This window comes from Aspergillus clavatus, genomic scaffold (genome assembly GCF_000002715.2).
Source record: "Aspergillus clavatus NRRL 1 1099423829736 genomic scaffold, whole genome shotgun sequence".
NCBI lineage: Eukaryota > Fungi > Ascomycota > Eurotiomycetes > Eurotiales > Aspergillaceae > Aspergillus > Aspergillus clavatus.
Genome location: NW_001517111.1, coordinates 497032 through 524767, shown reverse-complemented (window position 1 = coordinate 524767; position 27736 = coordinate 497032). Strand labels below are relative to the sequence as shown.

The window sequence follows — 27736 nt, the reverse complement described above, 5'->3', positions numbered from 1 at the left end:
CTGATTTTGTTACCCTGGTTGGTGTCTTGGCCCTTGGCCACTTTTGAATATTCGATATTATGTTCGAAAAGGACCGGTTAATTACTCTTGATCGGCGGGGTTGCCTTTGTTGCGCTGTATCTAGTCATATGCCCTTGGTGATCCTCGTTGAGTTTTGAAGAGTTTACAATACATGATCACAGTCTGGATTTACGTGGAGTTGTAGGAGATAATAGGCCCATACCAGACTACTGGATTGACACTGGGGGCTCTTGATATTCATGGAGCGCAGGTGGTATGTCTGCTCGAGAAAGCATCTGCCGTGCTTTAGAGGAGACTTATTGATTTGCAACTGGGCAGGGGAACATTGACCATGTGAAGGTGAAAGGCGTGAATGATCGCGAACAAGCAGACGGCTCGAGTGTATGGATTTGCAAAATCGAGCTCACTGTTGCATGGGGGGTATGATGAAGGTGACTGGAAGCATCTTGTCATGACCTATGTAGGGCTGCGAATTTCAAAGAAAATGGTATTGATATGTCTAGTCAAGCACAAAAGTAAAAAGGCCAATGATTTTATACATGATGCTAGTGGCGAGGCTATTCATGTAAAAGTCCATTTACTGGGCCTTGGCAGACATGATGCCTGAGAATATAAGGTAAGTTTGTGGCTGCATAAGAGATTGGAGGAACAAGACTTACGCTCGACATCAGCAACGCTCTGCTGAAGGATCTGCTGGAGAACCTTGGGGTTCTCAAGATCCTTCTGGATCTTGCTAATGACAGAGTCGGCAAGCTCACGCTGCTGGCGCTGCTTAACCTGGGACTCATAGCGGACCCACGAGTCAAGGACGGACTTGGCCTCAGCAGCCAGAGCGGTGCGCTGCTCAAGTTCATAGGCCTTAGCCTCAAGCTGGGCGGTTTCCTTCATAGGAATATTAGCACAGATTGTCGTCTCTGGAGTTGGATCGAAGAGCAAAAATTACCCGAGAAACAGCGAAAAGCTGCTTGGTGATATCAACAACACCGGACAGCTCCTTGACGTTGTCCATGCGAGCCTTGACAGCGTTGGTGTGGTCGGCACGGGCAGCGTTCAAGATATCCTTGTGCTTCTGGACCTGACCCTGAGCCCACTCGCTGTAGACGGGACCACCATACTTGGCAACGGCAGTGAAGACGCTGAGAAGACAGAAGGCGGCAACGGTTTCCTCGTTCATAACATAGAGTTCGTTGCTGATGGCGGCGACAGAAAGACCGGCGGCAGCGGAGAGGATGGCAGTCTTGGAGACCAGAGAGCTGCCGGGAAGGGCGTCGAGGATGGACTGAGCCTTCTTCTTGGGGTCCTCGACGGGAACGTTGGAGGCCGAACGAGACGAAGTCAGGTTGGGAGTGACAGCAGCGACATTGCGCACGGGAAGAGTCGGCCGGAGCCGGGTAGCACCTAGCTGGGGTTAGCAACTATAATAAGGCGGTTCACAACCTTTTGAAGTATCGAGTGCGGCATACCAATGGCGCTCTTAGCCAGACGCGAAGCCATTGTGTCGATGAGAAGTCCTTGACAGATGTGATGGGTGAACGGAACGGAGGAGAATGAGGTCGGAATGGCGCTTTGGGCGGTGCGGAAGACGCTAGCTACATTGGGCTTGGTGCGGCTAACGGAAAAACGTTAGCCGAGGAATTTCCAAAAAATTAATGGCAAGAGGACGAAGAGGCATGATTGCAGAGCACCATTGATCGCGAATTTCAAGAGAAAGACATTTTCAAACAAAATGCCGGTCGCTATGAACGGAGCCACGGGCTCTAAGAAGAGAAAGAGCGCCAAAGAAAGCGCAATCCCTTCCTCCAAGCGCCGTGCCGTTGCAGAGACGCAGAGCGAGGACGAGATGGCCAGGATCCAAGAGCTGGAGGATCAGATCTCGGAGTCGCGAAAATATTACAACAATATCGCAACGCTGATATCGATGCTTAATGCGGATGGCAAGCCAAACCTTGCTGTCGCGGTGTCTCTCTGCCGCGTCTTCAGCAGATTGATTGCCGTTGGAAACCTGACCGAAACCAGTCGCGCTGCAGAGAATGAGAAAATCATTGTGGCTTGGTTGAAGGAACGCTGTCGAGAGTATCAGAAGGCGCTGGTCTCGATTCTTCGTGAAGGAGATCCTTCCTCGCAGGTTTTTTTGCCCAGCAAGATATTGTGCCGCTATCCTAGTTTCTAATACGATGTTAGATCACTGCCTTGACCTTGTGTATGCGCATCGTCAACGAACGTGCTACACACCTCCCGGGCGACGATACCCAGGTCTGGCTGTCTGGTTTATTCAAGAGTGTCTTTGAGGCAGTCATCGAGGCCAAAAATGGGCAGACTTTACGGGCAGAGTTCCTCGAGAAGTTCGCCAAGGTATACGAGGACGTGAGATACTATACATTTGTGCAAATACCGTGCGTTTCCTATGGCACTTCATGAGCAGACACCAATGATCATTTGCTAACATTCTGAATCAGTGACTATGCAGCCACGGAAAGAACCCCCGAGATCCTTGATACCCTGATTTCGATGCTCTCAGAATGCGATACCGTTCCGGGGCCCGAACACAAGTTTGAGAATTTTTATTCGAAGTCAAGCAGGCAGAACAAGAAGCTTCTCTCCGTAACCGCCCACAAGAAGCGAGCACAAGATGCCTGGCTGGCTATTTTACGAAGCGATCTGTCCCATCCGCAACGCAAAGTCTTATTGCGCAACATGGTCCACAACATCGAGCCGTGGTTCAACCGCCCCGAGCTGCTCATGGACTTTTTGACAGACTCGTACAACGTCGGCGGCGCGACCTCCTTACTCGCCCTTTCTGGTCTCTTCTACCTGATTGAGGAAAAGAACCTCGATTATCCCCAGTTCTACCACAAACTGTACTCCCTCCTCGACGCCGACCTCTTGCACTCCAAACATCGCTCCCGCTTCTTCCGCCTGATGAATACCTTTCTCTCCTCTACCCATCTTCCAGCCGCGTTGATCGCCAGCTTCATCAAGCGTCTCTCCCGGCTCGCCCTGAACGCACCACCTACTGCCATCGTGGTCATCGTCCCCTTCATCTACAACCTGTTGAAAAACCACCCAACATGCACCTACATGCTGCACCGCACCGTCCGCGGGGATGACGCCACGGCCAAGCTCGAAGCAGAGGGCATGGACGACCCATTCAACATGAACGAGCCAGACCCAACGCGCACAAAAGCCATCGAGAGCAGTCTGTGGGAACTCGAGACCCTGCAATCCCACTACCACCCCAACGTCGCGGCGATCGCCCGCATCATCTCCGAACAATTCACAAAACAGGCGTACAGTCTGGAAGATTTCCTGGACTATACCTACCAGGGCATGCTGCAGGCGGAGCTGGGTACAGAAAACAAGCCCTTCAAGAGGATTCCCGTCGTCGAGTATCATATCCCCAAGCGAATATTCACAGACAGAATGCTGAAGGAGGATGGGGGCCAGGATACAGCACCTGGCAACTTTATGAGAGGATTGTGGAGCTTCGAATGATGGGTTTGGACAAAAAATTCTGCTTGGCGGTTCAGGTATCTTGCTTTGTTTTAGCGTTTGTAATTTGACCCCATTAATCCATTCAATGTCTATAGACCTCTATGCCAAACTGCTCGGTCATGGCAAAAGCAAAATTCGCAATCTATACTATCTAAGGACTGTGACACTCCATGTTCCGAATTGGCAGAAAGCCACGCAAGAATCCAAATCCATACACATACCCAAGCGCCCAAAAATATCAGCATAAACTGCCAGAATTAACGCCTTTTGAATCTCACCAATCGAAGGTCGAGCGACTTTCGACTGCTCTCCAAACCGGATGATCACCGTCCTCGTACATCAGATCTTCAGCATAGTTAAAATAGGTGTTACTGGGATAATACCCCGGATCCATATATGCCCCAGACGCAAGAGACTCTTGCAATCGACGGTAGTTGTACGGAGAAATCGGTGTTGATGACATAAAGCGCTGGTTAATGTCCGGGCATCTCATCTCGATTGCTTCCGCCTCGGGATCCCCCGGGTGGTAGTCACAAAATACATCCAGAGCGAACACGCCACGCTTCAAATCGTCGAAAAGCTCGTCACTGACCCTAACGGGTATGGCCTCTATGTTGGCACGCATCTTCTCCATGATACTTTGAGCCTTTTTGCGCCTACGTCTTCGGCGTGCACTGACTTCCTCTTCCATGCGTTCAAGCAGGTGCAGAATCTCCTTCTCCGAGGACGCAACAGAAACAGCATGCTCCATTCGCGATGTCAGTTGTTGAAGCTCATGAGAGACAGCCCGGAACAGCGCATCAATCTTAGTCAATGCCGTGGCCACTCGAGAGCAGAGAGTGCGAGCGAGTGTTCTCTCGTATATTCGGCCCCAGAAGGTCAGCCAGTAGGAGTATCCGGTCCGTGACTTGCGCAGGCGTGTCAGTTCAAGAGTAATTATGACATTGCGACACAGCGCGAGCGTATGCAGTGCGCCCTCCTTCGTTTCCTCCAAAGTCACCAGATGCTGCGAGAGTTGTGGAGGGACCCTGTCAGGACTTGACTCCTGCCGTGCATTCGCTTTGCCTTTGGCACGGTAGAATCGTTCTGGCGGTGGTGCGCCAACATCTGACGATGTTGTGCCAGCTGATGGGGGGTGGCGTTCCTGACTGCCTTGCGAAGCCTGATCACTGTGTTTGGGGATAAAGGGGAGACTCTGTTGCGACATTCCTCAGTGAGGAACTGTGTAACAGGCGAAAAATCAAAAGGCTACAGGGGAGCCGAGACTGTTCGAATTCTGAACGATGATGCAAAATGAGAGCGAAGAAGGTGATTTCATTCAACAAATCTGATTGTTCAACGAATGACTTTGACAGAGTATGTCAGGAATAAAATAGAAGCGAGCGATATTGAAGAACATGAATGAATGAGCGCATGTGGAATAGCGAGCGTAGAGACTTGGAAGAAGCCAAGTTCCATCACTACCAGCGCTCAGGGTTGATGACATCCTGATCTCCTACCTGGTGTGGAGTGTACAATACAGCTCGAGCGTGGAAGGAGCATGGAAGGAGCATGGAAGAGCTTTGATTGTGGCAGATGAAGTTCCAGAAAAGCGCAGCTGCGTTGGATGGTAGATGCATTCGGATGTGAATCCGTCAATCACCAACAAGAGATAAAGCGAGTCCTATTCAGACAGATCCATAAGACTGTGATGACTGCTCGGACGCTCTCTGGTTGTCTTTCAAGCGAATTGATATCATTTCCGCTTTCGGTAATCATCCAGCAACAAGCACTGGACCCTCGAGTGTCACCGTTGCTATCACGGCCATCCCCACAAGAGATCTTGAAGGTGATTTATATTTTTAGAAGTTCCAGGCGAGTCTTGGATAGCGTTGATGGAGACATTCGAGAAGAGAGCATTGTCGGGAGTCTGGTGTGCTGCTGTACCGTATCGAGGGTTAGATACGTAGTGATAAGCGAAGGACACCACTATGGCTGCCAATGAATATGTACTAGACGACTATCCCAGGGCCTGGTCTTCCGTATCCCAATGAGATCAAGAGTTCCCTATAAGTGATCGGCATTGACTACTACGTCTGAGTTCTTTTGAACTCCCGATGTCTGCTTGACCGCCCCTTGCAGGTAAACAAACCTGACTCGCAGTCACCAGTGTCGAGAATGCCACACCCAGTTCTTCAGAGCGACTGGAGGCAATCGAGTAAACGGCATAAACGATGCAGATTCCGACAAAGTGCTGCACTGCCACTTCCATGGACAGGGCACTATCCTGTTTACCGTCATAAATCCAGAATCTGGTTGAAGACCTACAGCCATCTCTACTCAAAGACACACATGATAGCCTTGTGCTTTCCTACGACCGCGAGGCAATCAATACAACGAACACTTTGAACTTGCCATACAATTCGCTTTTTCTCTCCTGTAGACACAATGCACGAAAATCGCTGTGACAGTCGAAAGAGAGTGAGTCTCCCCATGGAGATGGGCTTAGGAATGTCTGGGTAAATAACCACCCCCCCAAGCGAAGCAAATCAGGCATCCGACAAGTCAGAACTCAGAAGTTGTGTACATTCCTGATCATCACATAAAGGAAACACCGATGTCATAAAGCATCCTCCGTTGACCGGAATGCTTTCCAACTGCGCGACGCGTCCTCTGCCCTCTGAATGCGAACCAATTCTTCATAAACCGAGCGATTCGGCAGTCTGGAGCAAAGAGTGCCCATACCTCGTCAATTAACTCTGGCTGCCCTCTCCCCAGATCTCAAATACGCTTTTCCTGGTTCAACCTCCAGATTTCGCCAGTTTGTATCAGGAAGGGGCCATCCAGGTGATCAGGGTATTAGAATCCTTGAGAGAAAGACTCAGTCGACCGTGCCTTCCGTTGGTTTTGGGTGTACCGCCATATAAGCCCAGCCAGTCTTCGAGACCCATCCAAAGTTCTGCATTATCTCGTGGGGCTCAAAGATATAGTTATCTGTGCATCACTATTATCGCCAACACCAGAACGACTACTTAGCCGTTGATCTGCTCTGATGTGAGTCACCGTCTTGCCTATGGACAAAGTCCCACTCTCATGCTGATGTCAAGCAGAGCCGCAGCATATCATAATGTACTGGTTCAACCCTCTTCTGGCAGCAGGGGTCTGCCTGGCTGAACTAAGCGCTGCACAAATGGTGGCCTTCACAGAATGGCCAGCCCACCTTACCCATGGTGAATCTGCCACAGTAAAATGGCAGGGAGTACCTGATGTTGTATGTAGAAAAGCCAATGTCTCCACTTTGTCATGAAGGCCCTTAGCTCACGCCAGGTGTGTTTAGCCCGTCACGATTTACCTGCGGAAAGGGGATGCCAACAATCTTGACCACGTCCAAGTCCTGACGACAAACGGTCGAGGAGGATCCTTCACCTTCGTCCCTGATGATTCCTTGCCTGACGGCTCAGACTATGCCTTGCAAATCCAGCAGAATGGACAGGAGAACTATTCCGGCTTGTTGACACTTGGAAATCCCGATGGAAAGAAGCCAGGTCCTCCGTCGCCCACGACTCAAAACGCAAAGCCACAGACTCCCGCCAACCTGCCACCTCATGAAGATGTCTGGCCCACCGAAGTGGCAAAAGGGAACAATGCCCAGTTCGCTAGTGTGGATGACATGTCCAAAGGATCGACGGATTTCACTTACGGGACTGCGATGGCAGCCAAGTTGGAAACCAACGATGCTCCTGTCGGAAGAATTCGCCTTGGCTGGGCTCTCGCCTCGGTAGGAGCGTTGTTTTATCTCGCTCAATGAAACAGGGCTGTGCGGACTGCGAGCGAACCATCCTCGACCATTTATTCTGTTACGATCGAATGAGTGAGCGGAATGGACACTGTGCCTCAAGGAAAATGGCTATTCTTTGGCTCGCTGTATATAATGCCCTCTGTATTCATAAGTCTTTTCCGGTTCGCAATGATCCCAACACTATTCCATCATCGTCAGCACCATTGGTCTGTGACCTTGATGTTTTCCAAGTCTCTCTGATGATGGGAGAAAAGTTGGCAGCTCATCGAACGGGTTTCTTTGATTGCGGTTTAAATATAGATGGGGCCAGAGTTCCATTCAGAAATCGAGTCTCATTATTATGCATTAGTACTCTGATAACCTGATCGTGTTTCAGCTTTAAGAGATCTTTGAACCTGTGCGGTCATGTATAGTACCACCTTCGGCAAGACTATTCTTGGACGGAGTCTCCTGTTAGTGTCCGCTGTTAGCGGCCGGGTTCTCCTCCATACAGATCACAAGTTTTGCTTCTTCTGGGCATCTTGATTGCTTAATTCTACCTGACCACTTCATAATCTCATCATTTTTCCCCATCTTCAAAGATATTTCCTTCCTTTGTTTTCTCAGCACATTATCTCCTCAGTCACAGCTGTTATTTTTATCTCTCTTTGAAGTCTTCGCTTATATATACCTAATATACACCCATCAAGTTATACTCCATCCATCTCACGCTCTTCAGCCTCAAATACTGTGCGTTGTTAGTGCCAATATCCAGAGTAAGTAGTATTTATCTCCTCGCAGTGGATTTTTTTCCCTCACCTCCATGTTTTCCATCAATCACCAGTCTTCTTCTTCTTCTTCTTCTTCTTCTTCTTCCTCTTCTTCTTGCTTTTGTTGTTGTTGTGAATCTCGGCGATGACAAAGCATACATAGAGTTAACGTAGTCATTTCTGCTGCAGCCCACCCACTTCGCATTCCGTTTCGAGCCTTGATCTCCACCAGGGTACGTCTTTCTCCTTTTCTTCGGCCTGAATATGGTTCAATCCATTTGTCTCTACAATTCCCACAATCCCATGCCTTCCGATTTATTGGCTCCGCCCATCTGCACCTCGCTTTTGACGCACCTTCTCCGGGGATCAGGGATAGCCTCGGTGAGCAATTGCTTGCATTGGGCCACCGTGCAGGCAATCGCCGTTGTCGGGCTTGCTTACTTGTTCCCCTGGCATGGTCGCTGAAGCTCCGATGTCTGCTGCTTCAAGCTTGCCATTTCTGGATCACATTCACAGGCTCCCCCGCATTCCACTCCCCACTCTTCCGGCCATGGCCCGATTTGGCCGGACGAAGAAGAAAGCTGCAAGGACGGAGCATAATGACAGTGCTAACTCGGATGCATTTATGTCGTCGAATCCAGACCATCCAAGAACCCCCTGTGTCATACTTCCCCATGTGGAAACGCATTTGAACATGCATCAACATAATGGTTTGTTTGAGATCAATTCGTCCGAGAAGCAAAAGTCGCCTACGAGCATAGAATATATCTCAGGTTGGTTGTTGCGTCTTACCCCACTACGACGATAGCTTCTGCCCGCGTTGATGGCGACTTGAGTTTCTGAGTATGCTAATTGGATCCTGCCTATATTTACACAGAGTCCACATCCCCGATCTCCTCCAATCCTACAAACGGTGATGCGTCAACTACGGAATGGTCATCAGCCGTGGGACACGCCGCTACGGGCAAATCCGGTCGTGTTATCCATAATCTCCAAGAAGAAATCGCGCGTTTAACCCGGGAGTGCAGTGTGTATCGGTCCCGGGCGGAGGAGACACAACGAATGAACGACGCGTTCAAAACACAGGTCCAGAACATGACCGAGCGTCTCCGGAATCTTGAGCAGGCCAATGAAACGAATCTCCAATCAATCTCGCGCAAAGATAAGAAAATCGAGGAATTGCGGGCAGAAATCCAGAGTGAGAAGGATCGGCGACTGCGAGCGGAGGGGGAAACCGACAAATTCCAACAATTGATGAACGAGAACCGAGATGGTTTCAATCGAAAGTGTGCAGAGCTGCAAGAAATTGCGAACCATGCTCGGACTCAGTACGATGTGCTCGCCAAATCAGGGCAGCGTGAACGCGCAGACCAGCAGAAGAAATTCAAGACAATCAGGGACGATTTTCTGGCGCTGAAGGCAGAGCACGAGAAGAAAAACGTGCACCTAGAACGTCTAGACGCAGTCATGGCGCAGAAAAATCGTGAGATTGAGATTGGTCGGGAAAGATTTGATCAATTATTCGAGGACTACGAAGCATACAAGAAGGCTCACGATGAGGAGGTGAGAGCCCTGCTTGAAAGAAGCTACCAGGGTGAGGCGAATCTTGACGCTGCTCTTGCGACCTTGAAAGAGACCGAAGAGAAAATGAAGTGGGCCATTCAGGTCAAAAAAGAAGTCGAAGATGCCCAATGAGGAGTAACACCCTTATAATACCTGTGCATTTGACACCACAACCAGCCAGCAGATGCAGCACTCGAGGATACATTTCACCAAACCGTGTCTCGCTGGAAGTCATGCGAATTGGATCAATCCCCCTCGCTCTCTGCAGCGTCATCCTATTCATCCCCGACTCTTGGATGGATTGACCGTTCTAAGCTCGACCTTATGCCACAATTATATGCAGCAAACGTAAGTCGCTGGAGGCTCTGTCATTCTGTAAATTTCCATGCTCACCCCTGTTTTTTTTCCCTTCTAGTGTTCCTGGGTTCCTTGATACTGTCAGGAGTTCCGGAGTGCTTGATACCCTTACATACATTGTTTATTTACTGCTTAGCGGAAGTTTATGATATCCACAAATATTAGACCATGAAAGAGAGAGCCATCCTGAACACATAGATTACTGTTGGCCAGTGAGCCTTCAAGAATTGAACGCGAAAAACGCATTACGGTCTCATTTTTGAAGCACAAAGGAGGTTATTCATTCACTGATTCTACTGCGTCATACCATTCTCTTTCACCATCCATATTATTGACCATAGTAGCAAGAAAAAGACGGAGTGAAGCTAAGGAAAACAGGTGTATTCACTTATCTTTCATCTGCATCTATCCGCTCTTCGTTTGATTGAAACATTCCCATTTTAGCTGCCAACATCCTTTGAGCTGGCTAAAATCCTCTATTCATCTCAACAGACTACAATGTGACCATTCACTGTCTCCTGTTTCCAATCTGGATTATACAGTGGATGTAGTGGAAGTATCCCAAGTTTCTTTTGTGGTGGTGCTTCCTTTTCTTCCCCCCTTTCCTCTTTCTTATTTAAGACATTCGTGAATCTGGGAACCATCACCAACTCGACCATCTTGACCTCTATCATACCCCTTGATCCTCAGTCTTCATCCTCTGTCGAGGGAACACTTGAGCTTACAACTAGCAAATCATTTGCATCGTGTTATTGGCTTCCGCTAGACCACAACCAGCCCTTAGCCTGTGCAGGCACAGCTACTGGTTCTACGACAAAATCGCCATGGCTACTAAGCAACGACTGACTTTAGCCTCTATGTGGGCATTTGAGGACATCGGAGTGAGTATATCTTAGGAGCTGATGCTGAGAACATCGTTAATTGAGGACTGAGTAGATTCAAGACATCGAGAAGGAATTCAGGTGCGTATGTCCACAACGCGGTTCCGTCATCATACTAACACAAACGCATCAAGGGAGTCAATCACACAATTTGATTCGATCGAGTATCTCAAAGCCGATGATGTTGGTCTTTCCTTTCTATTCATCTGATGTGTCTGACTAAGATTGGACCAGGCTCTTGTTGTCAGGGGGGTTGCGGAAAGCCTCGCCTCGAAAATTGCGTCGATTTATTCAAATTTCATCGAAGAACAAAAGATTAAGGATCTCTTGGATGTGAGACTTCCTCCTCCTCTACTGTGCTATTCACAGCAATAGAATGTTCTTGTGATGTATGCTTACTGTTATTGGCCTTGTAGATGCCGCGGATTTGTCAACTGGAAGTCCCTGCCGTGCAGGACGAGGGAACCGTCCCTTTGGATGTCACGCCTGAGAAAAGCCAGGGAGCAAGCCTTCTAGCATTGGATGATGAGTCGGATGAGGAGCTCATTCCGATCTCTAGAGATCGCATTACCAAGTCCTGGCTTTCGTCTAATGGTGGTCTGGGCTGCTTCTCGAACGACTTCCAAGACGTCCTGCTTGATGTCTCGACTGCCACAGGAACAGAAATTGCAATCTCCGGCGAGTTTCAGGGGATTCAGGTGTACGGAACAAGTAGTGATGTCGACGATGCGTTAGCTAAGCTCTCCAATGTCGAAAAGTCTTTGGTCAGTAAACTTGATACTCACTCCTCAATTGCTCGTTATGATGAATCACTTACAAACAGTGATTAGTCGTTGCTTTTAACTCCTTCGATCACTAATATCTTGGTTGTCCACTACAAAGACGAAGATCGCTTTCGTATTCAAAGCTACTGCAGTTTGAATCCTAATGCCCCTTGCCGTGTGCTTGCTGATCCAAACATGAATGCTACTACTGATTTTGGTGAAATGTCTGTCACCGTGCTTTTGTCTTTCGACGATGAGTCCCAAACGCTTGTTGTCCCCAGCAACTTTCTCAATCCTCCACATGGCAATGCGGAAACGGGACAATCTCGCATCTGGAGTGACTTCACTTTTCAGGAAATTGGGAAAGGGGACGAATTCTTCGATATCGATTCTATCTTTGAGAACACTCCGGCGGATCCTCATTCTATCATCTCCGGAATTGCACCTCCGCATCCATTCTTGACTGCTGAAAAGGCCAAGCAAGTCAACCAGTGGGTTGTGGAGGGAGCTGCAATTGAATCAGACGAGCCTGAGCTGGAGCCAGTATCTGCCGAGTATGAGAACGAGATTGAGCCCCAATGTGAACGCAAGGCCGGGCTTCCCATTCTCTCCCAGTCCATCACTCCACATACACCAGAAACTGTGCCCGTGAACAAAAGACCTCCTGGTATCAAAACACGAAGAGCTGCAATGGTGGCAAGTAATGCATCACCACCATTGGAGCCACCTCCGAAAAATGACACGAAGCCGACTGGCGACAAGTTCAATGAGGTCGACGCGACTCCGCGTAAACGCTGGAAAATGAAATATACTCCTGACGTGGATCAGGTCGCCCCGAAGGATAACAAGGAGCTCACTAGAGGCCCGAACTTTGAGGACATGCTGGAGCTCTCCAGCGACTCTTGGTGGCCAACGACAGCCCATACTCCAAAGAAGGAAGTAAGACTTCCAGTGAATTTTGATGCGGGCAAGTATGGACTCAACAGATCACAACGGCAAACGATCGGTGATACGAAAAACAGCCCAAGTCTCCGAAGAATACTGCCTAGCACGCTCAAAAAGAGATCCAGCAACCTCAATCCTCTTGTCGACGTCTTTCTACCGGCGAGCCATAGTGTTACTAGCACACTCCCCCCGTTCTCGTTCAGTCAGCCCGCTTTGATCCCTCAGGATTCTGTTCCCACAACCATGTCTAATCAGATTGATATATGCCTAGAACATAAATTTGACCTGAATACCAGCACAAGCAGCATGCGCAGTCTCGCTATCACAGATCTCAGGAGCCATGTCTCTCCGACTGAAGCCACCAGCAATGATTCCGCCTCTGATCCAACATCGAACAATACTAACAGATTCCATGACCAAAAGAATAGATTAGCTTCTCTAAAGCAATCGCTGAATGAGAGAAGGGAACAGACTCCCATTCCTACTGGCAGCAATCGACCTCATATCTCTCAACGTGACATTCACCGGCTATTAGTAAATGAGAAAGTGGCTGAGCTGGAGGGTGCTCAGAAACATCACGAACGACAGGCATCTGATGAAATTAACTCCAGAGAGTTCTTCTACACAATGGGCCATAAGACAGAAAAGCGAAGGAACAAGGGGAAGAACAAAGCCGAGATCAAGGCAAAGAGGCAGGCTACATTAGAAGATGCTTGGGGAATGATGAAAAGGCCATCGAAAAAACTGTTGACAGAGGCCCCGCAAACTCCAGCATCCCTTGAGGAGACCACACAAGGAAGCACAACGAGCACTGTCAAAGTAGCAGACGGGGACAATGGGCACTCCCAGAAGACGGCAGATACCAGCATAAGTCAGGACATCATGAGGCTTTACCTTGCATTGAAGCCAACATTAGAAGTTGCTGAGTATTTCCCAGGGACTCTGAGCCTGGAGGTTCAGATTGGGCTCATATTGATACCGCTACTACCTAAAACCTGCAGCGAAGGCTCGATGATCTCTTTCAAGGAATGGACAAAAATCTTCCAGCCACGAAGCGGCATCCCTGCTCCGACGACCAAGTTCATCAGTCGAGTCACGACGTCCGGCCATGACATTGACCATATAGTTGACCTGAAGACACCTGCATCTGAAGGAAAGCATCGCATCTTTGAACAGGAGTATAGCGAGTACAGCGTGTTCTACGAGTTTTATTGTCGTACCAAAGCTGCTCAACTTCTTATTGTCACAGTTGATGAACATGGGAAGTTCACCATCAAAAAGCCAACTTCAACACTAGGGGCAGTCAATTTACACTTTCCACGACAAATATGGGATGCAAGGGTGATTCTCAACGGTGTTACTACGGGCAATGCAATTGTGGGCCCTGAATTTGAGGAAGCAGTGCGATATCTTGTCAACCACCTCTGGGTTCAGCCAAATAGATCCCTCCCTTGGATTTTTACCCGACTTCCTCCAGGGAACGATATTGTCGTGGAGAAAGTGTTGATGAAGCGATGGACTCGCCATCGTTTCATGCGTCCCTCGACAGGCCCAACTCACAGTGACCAAGACCTATTCTTACAGGTCATGGAGATCCAAGACTTGTCCATCGGATCGAGCCAGTCGGACGACCATGTGGTAACCGCTCATTGTGCATCGCTGTCTGAGATGGCTGAGGCAGGTCGTCAATGGTACGAAATTTCCTTGATTAGCCCTGCAGTCGAGGCCATCCTGCGGGCAAACGTGGATAATGAAGTTGGAGAACGAACAGACGAATGGCGAAGTCCTGACCTGCTTGGTAGAGATGCCACTCTCCTCGATAAGCTTACAGATGATCCTTCCACAATGACCACGACACTAAGCCCTGTTGCCAAAGCCATTGGCGCCGCTGGTCTTGGGGATCTCCTCCGGTTGGCCAAAACCGTCGTCGAGAAGATTGACGCTATCGGTTATTGGAACTATGGCCCAAGCGCCGATGCTTTGCGCATGGCAGCAGTCAACGGCTCTCTTGCCGCGATGAAAACTCTTCGTGGTACTGCCATTGTATCGTCGGGGACACTTCAGAACGAGCGGAAGAGCCTAGACTTTGCTGATTTAGAGAGCATCAAAGAAGTAGGAAGCGTCATGACGAGTGCAATGGTGAAGAAGTCCTCTGCCGAGTCTTCCGCGAAAGAAAAAGAACAGCTTGAGATTGATTATTGGTAACCATTGGCGCTGATGCTCTGCTTGTCTACGATTTTTCTCGGTACTATCTTACGTAGGTAGGCAGCCTTCTAGATTTAGTTACAGAATGCAATGAAATGACCTGACTCCATGACTACGAATATGTTCTCCTGTTGGAATAGTTCTTTTCTATCGACTGACTTCTACGAGGGTTCGTAGCTAAACTTCTCGAACGCCCAACAATCTATATGTTTTCAAGATAAAGCTATCGCGCAATATCATGTATACCCAAGAAAAGATATAGTGCGCCATTGCTCTGGCAACAGTGACAAAGCCTAAACATCAAATCCCGGGATCATTTAGTCCTCCTCATCCAGTGCATCGTCGACGTTACGCAGCCAGGCCCCCCGGGCATCAACTGCAGCCTTCCGCACGTCTCGCTTCGGATCATCCAAGACAAAGCCCAGAGAGCGCACAACTTGGTTCTTGACTGGGAGGAGAGGCGATAGCTTGCCGGCTCTGGCAACAGCAGGCGCGTCAGAGCTCGGCGTCTGAGCCAGCAGATACAGGCACTTAAGTGTCTCGGCGCGCAGGCGCGGCCCGTTCACGGGGCCTGCTTGATCAGGAGCCGCAGGGCTGTATACGGCCGTCTTCAAGAGACGGGTAACCAGGCTCTGGACGTGGCCGCATTCCTCGATGACGCCGACGCCGTTCTCGCGGATGATCACGGCGAGGGTCTCGAGCGTGGCGGCCCTCACGGCCTGTGAGTCTGCGGTTTGCAGGTCCAGGCTCTGCAGGAGGAGCGGGAGGAGGGTCGGGAGCTCGGGCATCACGAGCGACGGCGAGATGGTGGAGAGGATGCCTGACAGGGCGGTGAGATGCGCTGGTTTGATGTGTGCGGGGGTGGAGGAGGCGTCGCTGGCGACATTGACTTCGCGGATGCGGGCGGAGATCAGCGGGGTCAGCGTGGTGAAGACGCGCTGCTTTGCGAGGAGTCTGATGTTGGCGCCGTTGGCGAGGGAGAGGACGTCGTCGTCTTTGAGGAGGATGGCGAAGCCGCGGGCGGCGGTGGTGCTGGTCGCTTCATCGGGGGACGAGAGAAGCGATAGGAGAGAGGTCAGGATTTGTGAGGTTGTTGGTGCAAGACGCAGGATCATGGCTTTGGAGAGCCAGAATATCGTCTTGATCGTGCCGGTAGTAAGGCTTTTCTCTTCAGCCCCGGTGGATAGAAGCTTTTCTAGTGCTGCAGTGGCAATGCTCAGTTCTGATTTCGGGAGGAATTTATTCACAAGCAAAGCCGAGTGACGAAGGAGGGCAAGTTGAGTTGCGGGTTCGCTTTCTGTCACTGAGCGATTCACAATGTCGGAAAGAAGAGACGACATATCGGGTTTGGTGTACGGGATATCTGAGCAATCCTTCGAGAGCCCTGCAAGTAGATATGTGGAGATAATCATCGTACGGAGCTGGTCTGCACTTGGAGACTGTGAGAACGGTACCGGAGCGAAGTCATTTGAGGCAGCGAACAAGGTATAGACGTTCTTTGCAACTTCTTCCTGCTTTTCTTTTGGAAGACACCTGACGATCAGATTACAGAGTCTTCCAAGAGTCTCGATGACGGTCGCGTCGTTAAGAGTTCTGTTCTTAGATCCGCCTGTTGCAGCATCGGCAACACCACGGCAAAGACCTACAACGATCTTGTCATAATAAAGGTCCAGGTTTGGATCATTTTCCATGTCCCTCTGTTGCATCACGTAAAGTATGGTGATGAGGATTGCACGCGGGTATGCTGCTGATCCAGGTTGCTCTCTATGAAGCAATATGGTCAGCTTGCTGAGCAAGCGTCGCACCAGAGTCTCAAAGATATCTTTTTCGACGCTAATTTGCGCCAGGTTCTCAAGCGTCGTCAGGTATTCGGCATTTGATCCGTCTTCAGAATCCGGGAGGGTTGCCACAAAGGCAGGGAAAGTTATATCCATGATCAGTCGGGGTTTGTGCTTCGAAATTTCGGCCAAAGCCTTAATGGCCTCTGCTTTCAGTTCACCTCTGCCCACGGACTCCTCTTTAAGCAAAATCTCGTCCAAGTATTGAACGAAGAGACCGATCTCATTGTCTTGGAAGTAACTGCGCAAGACTGAAAGACGCAGGAATCCTTTCAGAGCGGTTACACGGAACGAGACTTCTTCATGCGCTGCTCCCATCAATGCTTGACCAAATATGTCCGAGAATTGGTCCTTGAATTCGGATAAAGCGTTATCAGCACCGGGTTCGGGGCCTTTCGATGTCCACTCCCCGAATACTTTGATGGCTGAATCAAAAAGTACACCTAATGTTTCCAGAAGAGCTCTCTGTTTGGCGATACCATCGGCCTCCTGATAGATTGTCAATAAAGGAGCCACAACCGTCTGTACAACCACTGTAAATGAGGCTATAGAAGCAGCCGATGTTGAGCGTAGTATCTGTTGAGCAGGCTTCGCCTGCTTCTGCTGGGGTTCCCGTAGCTGATCGTTGCACTCTTTGGTAATGGGCCGCAAGAATTGTGCAAGAGGTGACTGTTCGGAGACTGCTATGACGCCTTCAGACAACCTCTTAGCAATGCCACTGAGAGCTTGAAGAGAGAGTTCTGAAAGGAATTCCTCTTGTGCGTTGAGAATCTCAAACTTAAGAACATCCCATATTGTGATTGAATGTTTGGAGACGGTGTTCGGGTCGTAAGATTGGATACACGCGATCAAGGCGTTGAGAGCATCTTTCTAAAGGATTATTAGATTTTGGTTGCGAAATTTAGATAGCTTCTAAGTCTTGGAGGGGCCATACCTTGACATTTTGTGAAGTAGAATCGAGTTTGTCCAGCAGAGCAGGAATAGCATAGGGTGCAAAAAGACTGGTAGCGGATATACAATCTTGTAGACGATCCTTCAGATCTTGCGCGGTAATGCCATAGGGATCGTTGGGTGGAGGTCTGAATGTGATCGGGAAGTAATTGTATACTGATTCGAAAAGAAGCTTTGGAAAATCAGTATAGCTTTCTTCAATAACGCGAGAGAATGATCATACCTCGGCATGGTTTGAGATATCCCACTCGACCATGACCACCTTCAGAATTGAGAAGACAAGCATCAGATTGCGAGGGTCTTTCTCTCCAGTCATGAGATCGACAATCCCAACAAGAGAAACATCTCCCATCTCATGAAGAGCTAGGTTGTGTCAACACAGGAGTGTCGTTTGACTAAACGTTGGACGACCTACCAGCTCGATGACTCGACATCAACTCGTTTAGAAGCTGATATACTTGGAATCTCTGTGACTGTGACCGAGATTGTAGGTCCTGGAAGCGGCCAAAAATACTGTTAAGAGTGTTAGCTAGTTCGAGCGCTCCAAATTATTCCCCGTTTTGTTCAATTGAGAATAAAAGATGGCATAGCCGTGAATAGAATTCCAGGACAAAGGTGGACTTACGCCTGTGCTACCTCCTCAGCCAACTGGCTGTTGAACCGATCCAACCTTTGTAAGGTATCCAGCCCAGCAACAGCACCTCCATCTTCAATCCGGTCACAGAAGAAGGTCGTAAGGACTTGGATTTGTTGCCGTGATAGGTATTTCGGCGGAAGAGCTTTGATCACGGCAGTGAGGTAGGAAACTGCCTTTCCTCGCAGAATCAAATCTTCATCGTTTATATACTCGCTAAGCGACTGCACAACTTCGATGAGCTTTGTTTTCCTGTTCTCGACATCTGGCACCAACAATCAGTATCCAGATATCTTAGTAACAAGCCTCGGAAAAAGGATACCTTGAGCAACCCTCTCAGCGATCTGTTTGGCCTCCTCTTTATTGTGGTCCACAGCCAGCATAAATGTCTGCAAAGCCGACATTGTAGCAATCGTTTAACAGCCGAGAATTGAATGAGGGGCAGGCGAGATAGTCCCCTCCTCCGCAATCGGGACATGACGCTTTTTGTGGTCGCTGCGATTGCCCTTATCGATAGAGATCACGTGTTACAATATCTCCACATCACGTGGGGGGCTGCAGTTATCTCGCCAGTTGCGTCATGGGTCGTTGCTCAACATGCGATGCCGTTGTCGATAATGGTATTTAATGTCTCTCGGCGACAATACTTATCAAAATGCAACGCTTGTTCCTTACATTATATCTCGTCATTCTTCTAATAGCCCTAGTACAAGCAAATCTGGATCTGCCCCCAAGCTTCAGTCTTCGCAAGCGCCTTCCACGTGCACTGGTTGATGTCCCTCACTTACGGAATCAGCAACGTCTAGGGCACAATACTAAAGTCAAAGAGTGGCTTTCGCACCAACAGCCAGTTACGGGAATGTTCTCGGCTAAATCTAACCCCAGTGATAACGACGGCGATAAGCCGGTCGTCTCTGATGTGCTTCCCAAAAATCGGGCCATCAATATATTTGCGTCTCTCACTCGACAGTTCGAGCCCGTTGAATCTCGTCTGAACGATTCTTCCAACAACATCACTGTTCTTGCTCCTCGGAACAACGCCATCCAGAACTTGCCGCGCAAGCCATGGGAGAATCCAGAGGATTATGAGAAGTTTGGGGAAGTGAGCGCATATGAAGGCCAGGAAGGGGAAGACAGAGCAAAGCGGAACTTGCGGCGCTTCGTGGAAGCTCACATTGTCCCTGTGAGCCCATGGAGGGAAGGTGAAGAAGTGGAAACACTTGGGGGAGACAAGGTGAAGTGGACAAAGGAAGGTGATAAAATATATGTATGTTGATATTCTTCTTTACCAGGTTCGTCCTTGTATATTTGCTGACATGTGCTAGATCCAACCAGGGAACATTGAAGTTGACAATGTTGCTGAGAGTGTGTCTAACGGTGAGCTGTGGATTTTGAACGGAATCATCAACTACCATTAAAGCTACTCTATCAACATGTGACTGCAACCTCTCAAGGTCCAAGATCCGAAGGGATTGATATATAGTTTGATGGATAAATGAATTATGCGCCATATGACAGTTAGTGTATCTTGATTGTTTCTCTCCGAGTCCCTTTTATCTTCCTGGAGAACCTGTAAGTATTGTTAGAGCTTAGATGTGTCATCTACGACTTTCCTTCATAGCTTGTCCCAGTTGCGCTGAGAACGCCCATGATAGCAATAATGTTCGGATGTCATTTCCAAGAACGTCAGACGCTCTCAGTCCGTATTTCTTCTATGTTTTCACAGAACAGAAACAACCAGAACTATAGTAGGCAAACGTAGAACACCCCTAGCGAACCTCCTTAAAGGCATAGTTATGGAGGACTCTCTCCTCAATACCATCCAGAATGCTGAAAAATTCAGTGACTTCCAGGTTCTCTGCCTCACTTTGGTATAGCTTGTCTGGATCCTGGCCAGGTTGGAAGGGATTGACTGCTGCGCCAGGGCCCATGCTTGCCATTTGTTGCGCCATGTGGCTGGCAGCTGCACAGTAGAAGTAGTCAGCAATATATTCACCATAGCGAAAACAAAGGCCTTAAGACTTAAGAACGGCATGGAGTAAGGGCAAAAGGTGTGGCTAACCGTTATCGCTACCGAGAATGAAACCGAACACAGATTGAAGACCAAACAGGTTCAGAAAGTACCAGGAAAGACTGGATACCCATCTCACGTCCAAATCGCGGGTCATAACGCCGGACTGAAGCATTGATTTGAATCGAATTGTAAGCGGGAAAGGCAGTTTAACTGTCCGACCATGTTAGCATCTGAACGAGATTGGTCAACTGAAGCGACATACGAATAACGAATCCCGAAAAGAACGCATTGATCCAGCTCATAATCAGAGTTTGGGGAATCATCATCATCATGTTTCCTTTCATCATTCCCATCATAGCCTCCATGCCCGCGGGATCGGTCATTGGATTAGCAGGTGGCTGGCCGCGATTGGCAGGGTCTTTAAGGAACGTTCCCTCCTTATAAGCAGAAATCAAATAATTCTTCCGCACCTCGAATCCCTCTCGCGTAAGCACCGCAGAAGCATTGTTGCGCAGATTAACACCGCGTAGCAGAGAAAGCCGTTCGCGTGATTCGGCGAGAGTCGCAGGAGGTTTCGGGGGGTTGTTCATCAGAACTGTTGCGTAATGGCGGAGAATACCTGTCAGGATCTGTACGAAGCTTTAGTATCGCCATTTAAACCAGCATCATAAGGTCCTATCAAACTTACCATGACAATTGTGATGGGGATCAAGATCCAATAGCTTTTGACAATATACGTCAGTTTCATATCATGGTCGAGGTATACTTGAGAACACTTACAACAGAGCCGGATCCCGAGGGATGGTCTGCTCAATGCCTTGTAGAGCCATTGCGGGCTAGAAATTCTGTCAATCGAGCGCTGGCCGCTGGGTTCGACTGGTGTTGAGATAGAGAGCAGGTTACCAGGAGTTATCTATGGAGAAGCATGCGGCGATCCCCGCGAGGTCAGACTGGGCGGGTTTGCTAGCGTTGGATTGACACGCCGCTTTAGCTAAGCTCTCCCGCGAAAGGGCCAGCTCGCCGCAACTCCTCGTTGCCAAATGAACAAAGCATCGCTTATTTGACAACTTCTCACGCCTGGAATTCAGATTTTCTTGTTGCGCCGGAGTATTTTAGCTGTTTCCATTTTCTGAGAGTTAAATTTCCACAGTTCTCCAGCTCACAATGGCATCCTCTTCGGCACCAAAGGTGCCTGTTTACTCAGTTAATGGTTAGTCTTCCATACCTCTCCAGGGTAACTATGCTCCAGCTTTATTCCCATATTTTCCATACGATATTGGATAATCTATGTTCGCTCTCTTCTACCCTACTAACACGCACAATAGATTTGAAATCAACTACTGATGACGCCCTCGTTCCATACTTGTGCAACCTTCCTCAACCATATACCTTCACTCAAGATCACTCAAAATCCAATGTCCGGTTCATCCTGGGCTACAGTGCTGTCGCGATTGCAGCGTTCACATTCTATGCCGATCGCAAACTGGGCTGGGAAGCAACAACCTCGCCATGGATCATAGCAGCAGTGTTCTCATACTTCGTCCTGAACTCGGTTCTCACGTACTGGGTCTGGGCCGTGGAGGCGGGCGAGGTGTTCCGAGGGAAGCGGAAGTCAGGTGAAACGGTACAGTCGATGAATACCACCCCAAGCTAGTCAGCACACGGAGGCTCACTATTGCCATATGATTAGATCTCGATTCAATCCTTTGCCAAGAAGCACTCTCCCCTGTACAAGCTCCGAATCGTGTACACCTCTCCTTCCAACAAAGTCCTTCAGGAGAAAGAGATCGAGACTCCGTTCACGAAGTGGTTCTCGGCGGAGGGATTCTTTCATCCTGAACCTCTGCGAAGCTGGCTGGCGACGGAAGTTGAGGTCCTGCGGCTTGCAGCTAAGGAGACCGAGAGAAAGACTGGTGGGGTTGGGAGCGTTGTAGGAGTCCAAGATTCCAAAAACAGGAAGTAAAGGCTGGGTCTTGTTCAGGCATTAGCACAGGATTGAGAAATGAGAAAGAGCTGTTGCTGCCAGGTTCCGACGAACGCCTACCCTATGGGTCAAGTTTGTCTATCAGCTCAATTGATTAGATATTGACAGTCAAAAGAAATCATGACCGAGATTCAAATGACCAATATACAAGCTTGCAGAGCTAATCGTTTCATGCACGTGTCTGTTCTTCTCAAGAACTCATGCTGTTTGATAACCCAGGATATATATTTGACTGATTTAAGGATGTTTGGTGACAGGCTCAATCGCATGGCATATACAAAGAAACAAAAGAGTATATGGTCTCAACCATAGAAGAGACATTTGTTGAAGAAAAAGAATAAGCAAGAAAATCTATCATTGTCATGTGGCTTTTTCTGGAAATCATCTCCCATGGTGGTTTATATCATTGAACATGATCACGAAGAAGCTTCTAGCGTTCCAGGGCGCTCCGTGGCTGCAGCGGGCTTCACATCGTCCAATCTCCGGTTTTGGATCAGCCTCTGTCATGGGGTTATTAGCCTGAATTGTTTCCGAGATGGTCACCTTGAAGAAGCCACTTACCAGAAGATTTCTGAGCAGGACAACGATGGTCACCTTGCCGATCGAAGGAACGAAGATGGAGGCCTTTTCTTTGACTTCCGGTCCAAAGTTCTGATACAATATTGTTAGATATCTTGACTTTCGATGTTGCGAGTCTGTACAGAGATGAGGAACTTACCTTCTCGCTGGAGAAGTTGACACAGACAGCACCTTCTCTCAGAAGGCTGGTGTCAAACTTGTACGAGTTTCCGGGAACACCAGTTATGACAACATCACAGAGCGGTGCTACATCCTTGATGGTCTTTCCTTCCAAATCCACAACCTCGTGTCTGCCCTTCTTTAGACCCTCCCGAGTGAACTTCTGGACACCGGTAACATCCACACTGTAGACACAAGCTCCGTCGTTCGCCAACAGGGCCGCAAGAGGGCGACCAACAACCTCCGAGCGATTCACCACGCAGATAGTGTGTCCGAAGAGGCGGTTTCCGTAGGGGAGGATGGTGTTATAGATGTTGAGGTATTCAAGGATCTTAATGGTGGCGAGGGGAGTGCAAGGAAGGATGGACTTCTGGCGCTTGGTCTCAGGGTCGAGGAAACGGATGTTCTGGTACATGTTGAAGATATAGCGATGGCTAAGACCTTCTACATCCTTGGTTACGTCGACGATCTGCTGCAAATACTGGTCTTGACGGTTGTTGAAGATGGGGTAGTATACGATGATACCGTCAACCTCTGGGTCGGCATTGGCAGCGAGGATAGCCTCCTCAATGTCATCGCGAGAGACTTCGCGGAGGGAGTAACGGAAACCACTGTATAGAGCGAAGTTCTACGTTAGCTACGGACAGGTGACTCATGAACGATGCCTGTGCTTCGCTCCGAGATCGCAGTAGGCAGCGGAGAGAAAGGAAGGAGCGCAACAAAGCAATTGGCGCATCAAGGTGTGAAATAGAGATGAATGCTCACTTTTCTTGACAAGTCTTCTCAGTCCACTGGGCGTACATCAGAGCCGCAGGATCATTGTTGGCCAGGAATCCGACAAGGTGAGGAGGCTTCTCAAGAGTCTTGACTCCTTCCTGGACCTCCGCGACCAGGCCATTCGCGACATTCTTGGACAGCACAACCTTGCAAGAGGCTGGCATCGAATCCGTAGTAGAGGCCATTGTCGCGATTACAATGAAATCAAATAGATAGAAGGAGACCTGGTCGTTATCGTGTGGAGATCAAACTATGGAGGGGCATGGAGAAAAATCTGGGACGGAAAAGATTGCTCGCTTATCGATAAAAACAGATGCCGGATTCGGCCCACTGCCTTGATGGCGGGGAATAAGCATGAAGAACCAGCAAAGAGCTTCACTAGTAAGAGACATATGGGAAAGACTCCTATCCTGATATTTCTGGCAGATGAAGATGGGTGGAATTTAGTTGGTCAGTCATGTTATGTGCCACGTATCTCACATGGAAGGCCTCGTAGGTACTAGGAAGATGAACCTGCACCCTGCCTCCAACCCGAAACTGGGGTAGATATATCAAGTAGGTTATCAACACAACGACCTACTCAGGTACCGACTACCGAGCACTAACTAGAGAACGGTAAGTCGGCAACTACTGACTAGTAAGCACTAGGCCTGGCGTTCTATGGGACTATCGAGAAGAGAATCATACTCGAGGAATGGTCCCAGATCTACATAGTACTAGACCGATGGAGGTGCCAGAGCCGTGAATAGAAGATTGCGCAAGAGAGCTAGGTAGTGAAACAAAGGAAATCATATTTCTGGCTGCGTACATGGTAACAGAGAAGCTGCGCTTATAGAAAGATTAACTGGACGGCACCTTCTCTTTTAAAGGAACGCGCCGGCACATCCAATAATTCCCTCCAGTCCCGCTCCCTTGTTTTGCGAAAAGATCTAAACGTACAGGATATTAATCGTGTCTTTTGATTTCTTCCACCATCCACTTTTACCCTGATTCGTCAAATTTACGGAAAGATGCGGCTGCGAACCAGTCGTAGGTGTCCTTGCTCTAGAGGCATCCATTCCAACCCTTTGAGAACGAGAAAAAAGAACAGTGGAATCAAATTGTACAAGCTATCTTGTCTATACACATAGCGTCAGGAAAAAAACAGTACACGGCGGATCAATCACCCAATTGCCTTTTGCTCACCTATGCGTTGAAAGAAGCGTTGAAGGCCTCGATGGTCTCACGGATCTTGGTCTCGAGCTCCTTGCTGATCTGACCCTCCTTGTCGATGGTCTGAAGGATCTCGGGCTGGTTGGTCTTCAGGCTGGCAAGGAAGTCAGACTCCCACTGGAGAATCTTGTTGACGGGGATGCCATCGAGGTAACCGTTGACACCAGCGAAGATGAGGGGAACCATGTCGGAGACGGCCATGGGAGAGTACTGCTTCTGCTTGAGGAGCTCGGTCAGACGCTCACCACGGGCGAGAGTCTGCTTGGTGGAGGCATCAAGATCGGAACCGAACTGAGCGAAAGCGGCGACCTCACGGTACTGAGCCAAGAACAGCTTCAGGGAACCGGCAACCTGCTTCATGGCCTTGACCTGGGCAGCGGAACCGACACGGGAGACGGAAAGACCGACGTTAATGGCGGGACGGATACCCTTGTAGAAGAGTTCGGCTTCCAAGAAGATCTGACCATCGGTAATGGAAATGACGTTGGTGGGAATATAAGCGGAAACGTCACCACCCTGGGTCTCAATGACGGGCAGAGCAGTGAGGGAACCACCACCGTGCTTGTCGTTCATCTTGGCAGCACGCTCCAGAAGACGGGAGTGGAGGTAGAAAACGTCACCGGGGTAGGCCTCACGACCGGGGGGACGACGGAGAAGCAGAGACATCTGACGGTAAGCGACGGCCTGCTTGGAAAGATCATCGTAGGTGATGACAGCGTGGCGGCCGTTGTCACGGAACCACTCACCCATGGCGCAACCGGTGAAAGGAGCGAGGTACTGCAGAGGGGCGGCCTCGGAAGCAGTGGCAGCAACGACGATGGAGTACTTCATGGCATCGTTCTCCTCGAGGGTCTGGACGAGCTGGGCAACAGTGGAACGCTTCTGGCCGACGGCAACGTAGATACAGTACAGCTTCTTGCTCTCATCAACGGCGGAGTCGTTCCATCTCTTCTGGTTCAGCATGGTGTCGAGAGCGACAGCGGTCTTACCAGTCTGACGATCACCAATGATCAACTCACGCTGACCACGACCAATGGGCACCATGGCATCGACACACTTCAGACCAGTCTGGACGGGCTGGTTGACGGAGCGACGGGGCAGGATACCAGGGGCCTTGAGCTGAGCACGGCTCTTGGCCTTGGTGTTGATGGGGCCCTTGCCGTCGATGGGGTTACCAAGAGCATCAACGACACGGCCGAGAAGCTCGGGACCGACAGGAACGTCGACCTACACGCGTCGTGAGCAAGACTGCTGGTTAAAAGGTATCAAAATCAGGAAATATCACGTACAATCTCTCCAGTACGCTTGACAGTCTCACCCTCCTTGACGAGACGATCAGAACCGAAGAGCACAACACCGACCTGGCCGGCTTCCAGGTTCATGCACATGCCCTTGACACCAGAGGCGAACCTGAGAAGTTCGTTAGTGGGCAAAGATATATAGGAAAAAGCCAATTCAGTCAGATACTTACTCGACCAGCTCCTCAGCCTGGACATTGGTCATGCCATGGACACGGGCGATACCGTCACTGTCGGGGAAAGCATATTAGTGATAAGTCCTAACAGGTACGGTTTCGATTACTCGGGTTTTTTCGACTATTTTGATGTTGTTGTCGCAGGATCCGAATTTTTTCGGCCAGGAAAAAAAGCTAGCACGTACCCGACGGAAAGGACACGTCCGGTCTCAGCAAGACCAGCCTCTTCGTGAACACCACGGATTCTCTGCTCAAGAATGGAAGAAACCTCTGTGGGCGAAGCCTTGGCCTCAGCAGCGTAGGAACGGATCTGCTTGGAGGCACCAGCGAGGGGGCCGGGAACAGCCGCGCGAACCTATCGAGACGCAAAATTTGTCAACGTCAGAACAACCCAACCACAACGCGTGAAAGCCTTTCAAAAAAGTATGTCGAGACATGATGAAGCGATTCGAGTATCGATTGAGATAGTTTCTCGAGATGAAATCGACCGCATTGAGGCGATGAGGTCGACCTGAGTAGGGATGAGACTCACCGAGGCGATTCTGCCAGTGGCAGTGGCAGCCGCAACGGTGCGGCTAGACTGCCGCAAAGCGTTTCTGAACATTGTGAATGGGGTTCAGAGGTATGGGAGAGTGGTTTCTCTGAAAGAGAGATGTAATTGGGGAGGAGGTGGCAGAGGAGAAAGGATTGTGGATGGATGGAAGGAGAGCTTTGTCGTCCGGGTTGGGAGGATTCTCAGGACTGCCACTAAGCCTAGTTTGCCGAGCCTCAGCAACCTCCGAAGCCGCCCTAGTGCGTTCACGGGACGCCAACCCGCCCCAGAACAAATACAAGGTCAGTAATTGTGGTTTCCCACAGCACGATTTACCCCATGGATTCTTCTACCCTTGGGTTCTACTAATTCTCCAGCGTCTACATTATATTCTTGAAAAAAAGCCTACTTCATCAAGCTCAATATTGTTGAGGATGTTGGTATTACTCTGGCCTTGGTCGTCCGGGACACCTGGCGGTTTCCGTTTTTCGTCTTTCTCGGATCTGCGGATATTAGTCGCTTAGTCATAGGCATTTTCGTCACAGCAACAACATCCATGCAGGATCCTGCCAACGCAACATCGTTACCGACCAAGTCAAAGCGTATCAACATTCAACAACGTACAGAATGTGCTCCCTGACGCTCCTTTCATAACAGTGAACACACGGGTATCTTGCTAATTCCAACCGCACCTCAGATCTAACTTTCGCTGCCATCATTGAGCCATTGAGACTCTTAAAATATCGCAGTAATAGTTTTCAAACTAAACCTTCAGTCGCGAAACTCTCACAAATCTTAAACGATTCCATCAAAGTCCCTTAGTTAGC

General features: G+C 49.3%; 12 protein-coding genes across 12 annotated transcripts, besides 3 other annotated features; 6 read left to right on the top strand and 6 right to left on the bottom strand.

Moving 5' to 3' along the window:
- Positions 1 to 598: 598 nt before the first annotated feature.
- atp4 (F1F0 ATP synthase subunit 4) lies at positions 599 to 1515 on the bottom strand (the record flags this gene model as incomplete). Its single annotated transcript, XM_001276649.1, has 4 exons — positions 599 to 624; positions 681 to 903; positions 965 to 1419; positions 1485 to 1515. The coding sequence occupies 4 exons, from the start codon at positions 1513 to 1515 to the stop codon at positions 599 to 601; spliced, it is 735 nt and encodes a 244-aa protein (XP_001276650.1).
- A 232-nt stretch (positions 1516 to 1747) lies between these two features.
- On the top strand, positions 1748 to 3513 carry noc4 (ribosome biosynthesis protein NOC4; the record flags this gene model as incomplete). The annotated part of the gene is made up of 3 exons (XM_001276648.1): positions 1748 to 2146; positions 2203 to 2414; positions 2478 to 3513. 3 exons carry the CDS (start codon positions 1748 to 1750, stop codon positions 3511 to 3513), a joined length of 1647 nt encoding a protein of 548 aa, XP_001276649.1.
- Positions 3514 to 3787: 274 nt separating this feature from the next.
- On the bottom strand, positions 3788 to 4720 carry ACLA_058840 (uncharacterized protein; the record flags this gene model as incomplete). Its single annotated transcript, XM_001276647.1, has 1 exon — positions 3788 to 4720. One exon carries the CDS (start codon positions 4718 to 4720, stop codon positions 3788 to 3790), a length of 933 nt encoding a protein of 310 aa, XP_001276648.1.
- A 319-nt stretch (positions 4721 to 5039) lies between these two features.
- Positions 5040 to 5071: a microsatellite.
- Positions 5072 to 6619: 1548 nt separating this feature from the next.
- Positions 6620 to 7300, top strand: ACLA_058830 (GPI anchored serine-threonine rich family protein; the record flags this gene model as incomplete). Its single annotated transcript, XM_001276646.1, has 2 exons — positions 6620 to 6763; positions 6830 to 7300. 2 exons carry the CDS (start codon positions 6620 to 6622, stop codon positions 7298 to 7300), a joined length of 615 nt encoding a protein of 204 aa, XP_001276647.1.
- Positions 7301 to 8114: 814 nt separating this feature from the next.
- Positions 8115 to 8157: a microsatellite.
- Positions 8116 to 8157: a microsatellite.
- Positions 8158 to 8590: 433 nt separating this feature from the next.
- Positions 8591 to 9735, top strand: ACLA_058820 (uncharacterized protein; the record flags this gene model as incomplete). Its single annotated transcript, XM_001276645.1, has 2 exons — positions 8591 to 8813; positions 8918 to 9735. The coding sequence occupies 2 exons, from the start codon at positions 8591 to 8593 to the stop codon at positions 9733 to 9735; spliced, it is 1041 nt and encodes a 346-aa protein (XP_001276646.1).
- A 1049-nt stretch (positions 9736 to 10784) lies between these two features.
- On the top strand, positions 10785 to 14755 carry ACLA_058810 (uncharacterized protein; the record flags this gene model as incomplete). Its single annotated transcript, XM_001276644.1, has 4 exons — positions 10785 to 10841; positions 11076 to 11174; positions 11258 to 11605; positions 11672 to 14755. 4 exons carry the CDS (start codon positions 10785 to 10787, stop codon positions 14753 to 14755), a joined length of 3588 nt encoding a protein of 1195 aa, XP_001276645.1.
- Positions 14756 to 15072: 317 nt separating this feature from the next.
- Positions 15073 to 18582, bottom strand: ACLA_058800 (MET18/MMS19 family protein; the record flags this gene model as incomplete). The annotated part of the gene is made up of 6 exons (XM_001276643.1): positions 15073 to 17463; positions 17528 to 17716; positions 17768 to 17907; positions 17960 to 18057; positions 18170 to 18443; positions 18501 to 18582. The coding sequence occupies 6 exons, from the start codon at positions 18580 to 18582 to the stop codon at positions 15073 to 15075; spliced, it is 3174 nt and encodes a 1057-aa protein (XP_001276644.1).
- Positions 18583 to 18833: 251 nt separating this feature from the next.
- On the top strand, positions 18834 to 19596 carry ACLA_058790 (uncharacterized protein; the record flags this gene model as incomplete). Its single annotated transcript, XM_001276642.1, has 2 exons — positions 18834 to 19445; positions 19504 to 19596. The coding sequence occupies 2 exons, from the start codon at positions 18834 to 18836 to the stop codon at positions 19594 to 19596; spliced, it is 705 nt and encodes a 234-aa protein (XP_001276643.1).
- Positions 19597 to 19947: 351 nt separating this feature from the next.
- ACLA_058780 (ER membrane complex subunit EMC3) lies at positions 19948 to 21022 on the bottom strand (the record flags this gene model as incomplete). The annotated part of the gene is made up of 5 exons (XM_001276641.1): positions 19948 to 20141; positions 20241 to 20402; positions 20455 to 20821; positions 20881 to 20914; positions 20973 to 21022. The coding sequence occupies 5 exons, from the start codon at positions 21020 to 21022 to the stop codon at positions 19948 to 19950; spliced, it is 807 nt and encodes a 268-aa protein (XP_001276642.1).
- Positions 21023 to 21356: 334 nt separating this feature from the next.
- Positions 21357 to 22155, top strand: ACLA_058770 (signal peptidase complex subunit 2; the record flags this gene model as incomplete). The annotated part of the gene is made up of 3 exons (XM_001276640.1): positions 21357 to 21402; positions 21518 to 21816; positions 21883 to 22155. The coding sequence occupies 3 exons, from the start codon at positions 21357 to 21359 to the stop codon at positions 22153 to 22155; spliced, it is 618 nt and encodes a 205-aa protein (XP_001276641.1).
- Positions 22156 to 22592: 437 nt separating this feature from the next.
- ACLA_058760 (methylenetetrahydrofolate dehydrogenase (NAD(+))) lies at positions 22593 to 23876 on the bottom strand (the record flags this gene model as incomplete). The annotated part of the gene is made up of 4 exons (XM_001276639.1): positions 22593 to 22676; positions 22738 to 22827; positions 22895 to 23525; positions 23680 to 23876. The coding sequence occupies 4 exons, from the start codon at positions 23874 to 23876 to the stop codon at positions 22593 to 22595; spliced, it is 1002 nt and encodes a 333-aa protein (XP_001276640.1).
- Positions 23877 to 24876: 1000 nt separating this feature from the next.
- ACLA_058750 (F1F0 ATP synthase subunit alpha) lies at positions 24877 to 26981 on the bottom strand (the record flags this gene model as incomplete). Its single annotated transcript, XM_001276638.1, has 5 exons — positions 24877 to 26130; positions 26193 to 26313; positions 26375 to 26431; positions 26563 to 26732; positions 26910 to 26981. 5 exons carry the CDS (start codon positions 26979 to 26981, stop codon positions 24877 to 24879), a joined length of 1674 nt encoding a protein of 557 aa, XP_001276639.1.
- Between the last annotated feature and the right edge of the window lie 755 nt (positions 26982 to 27736).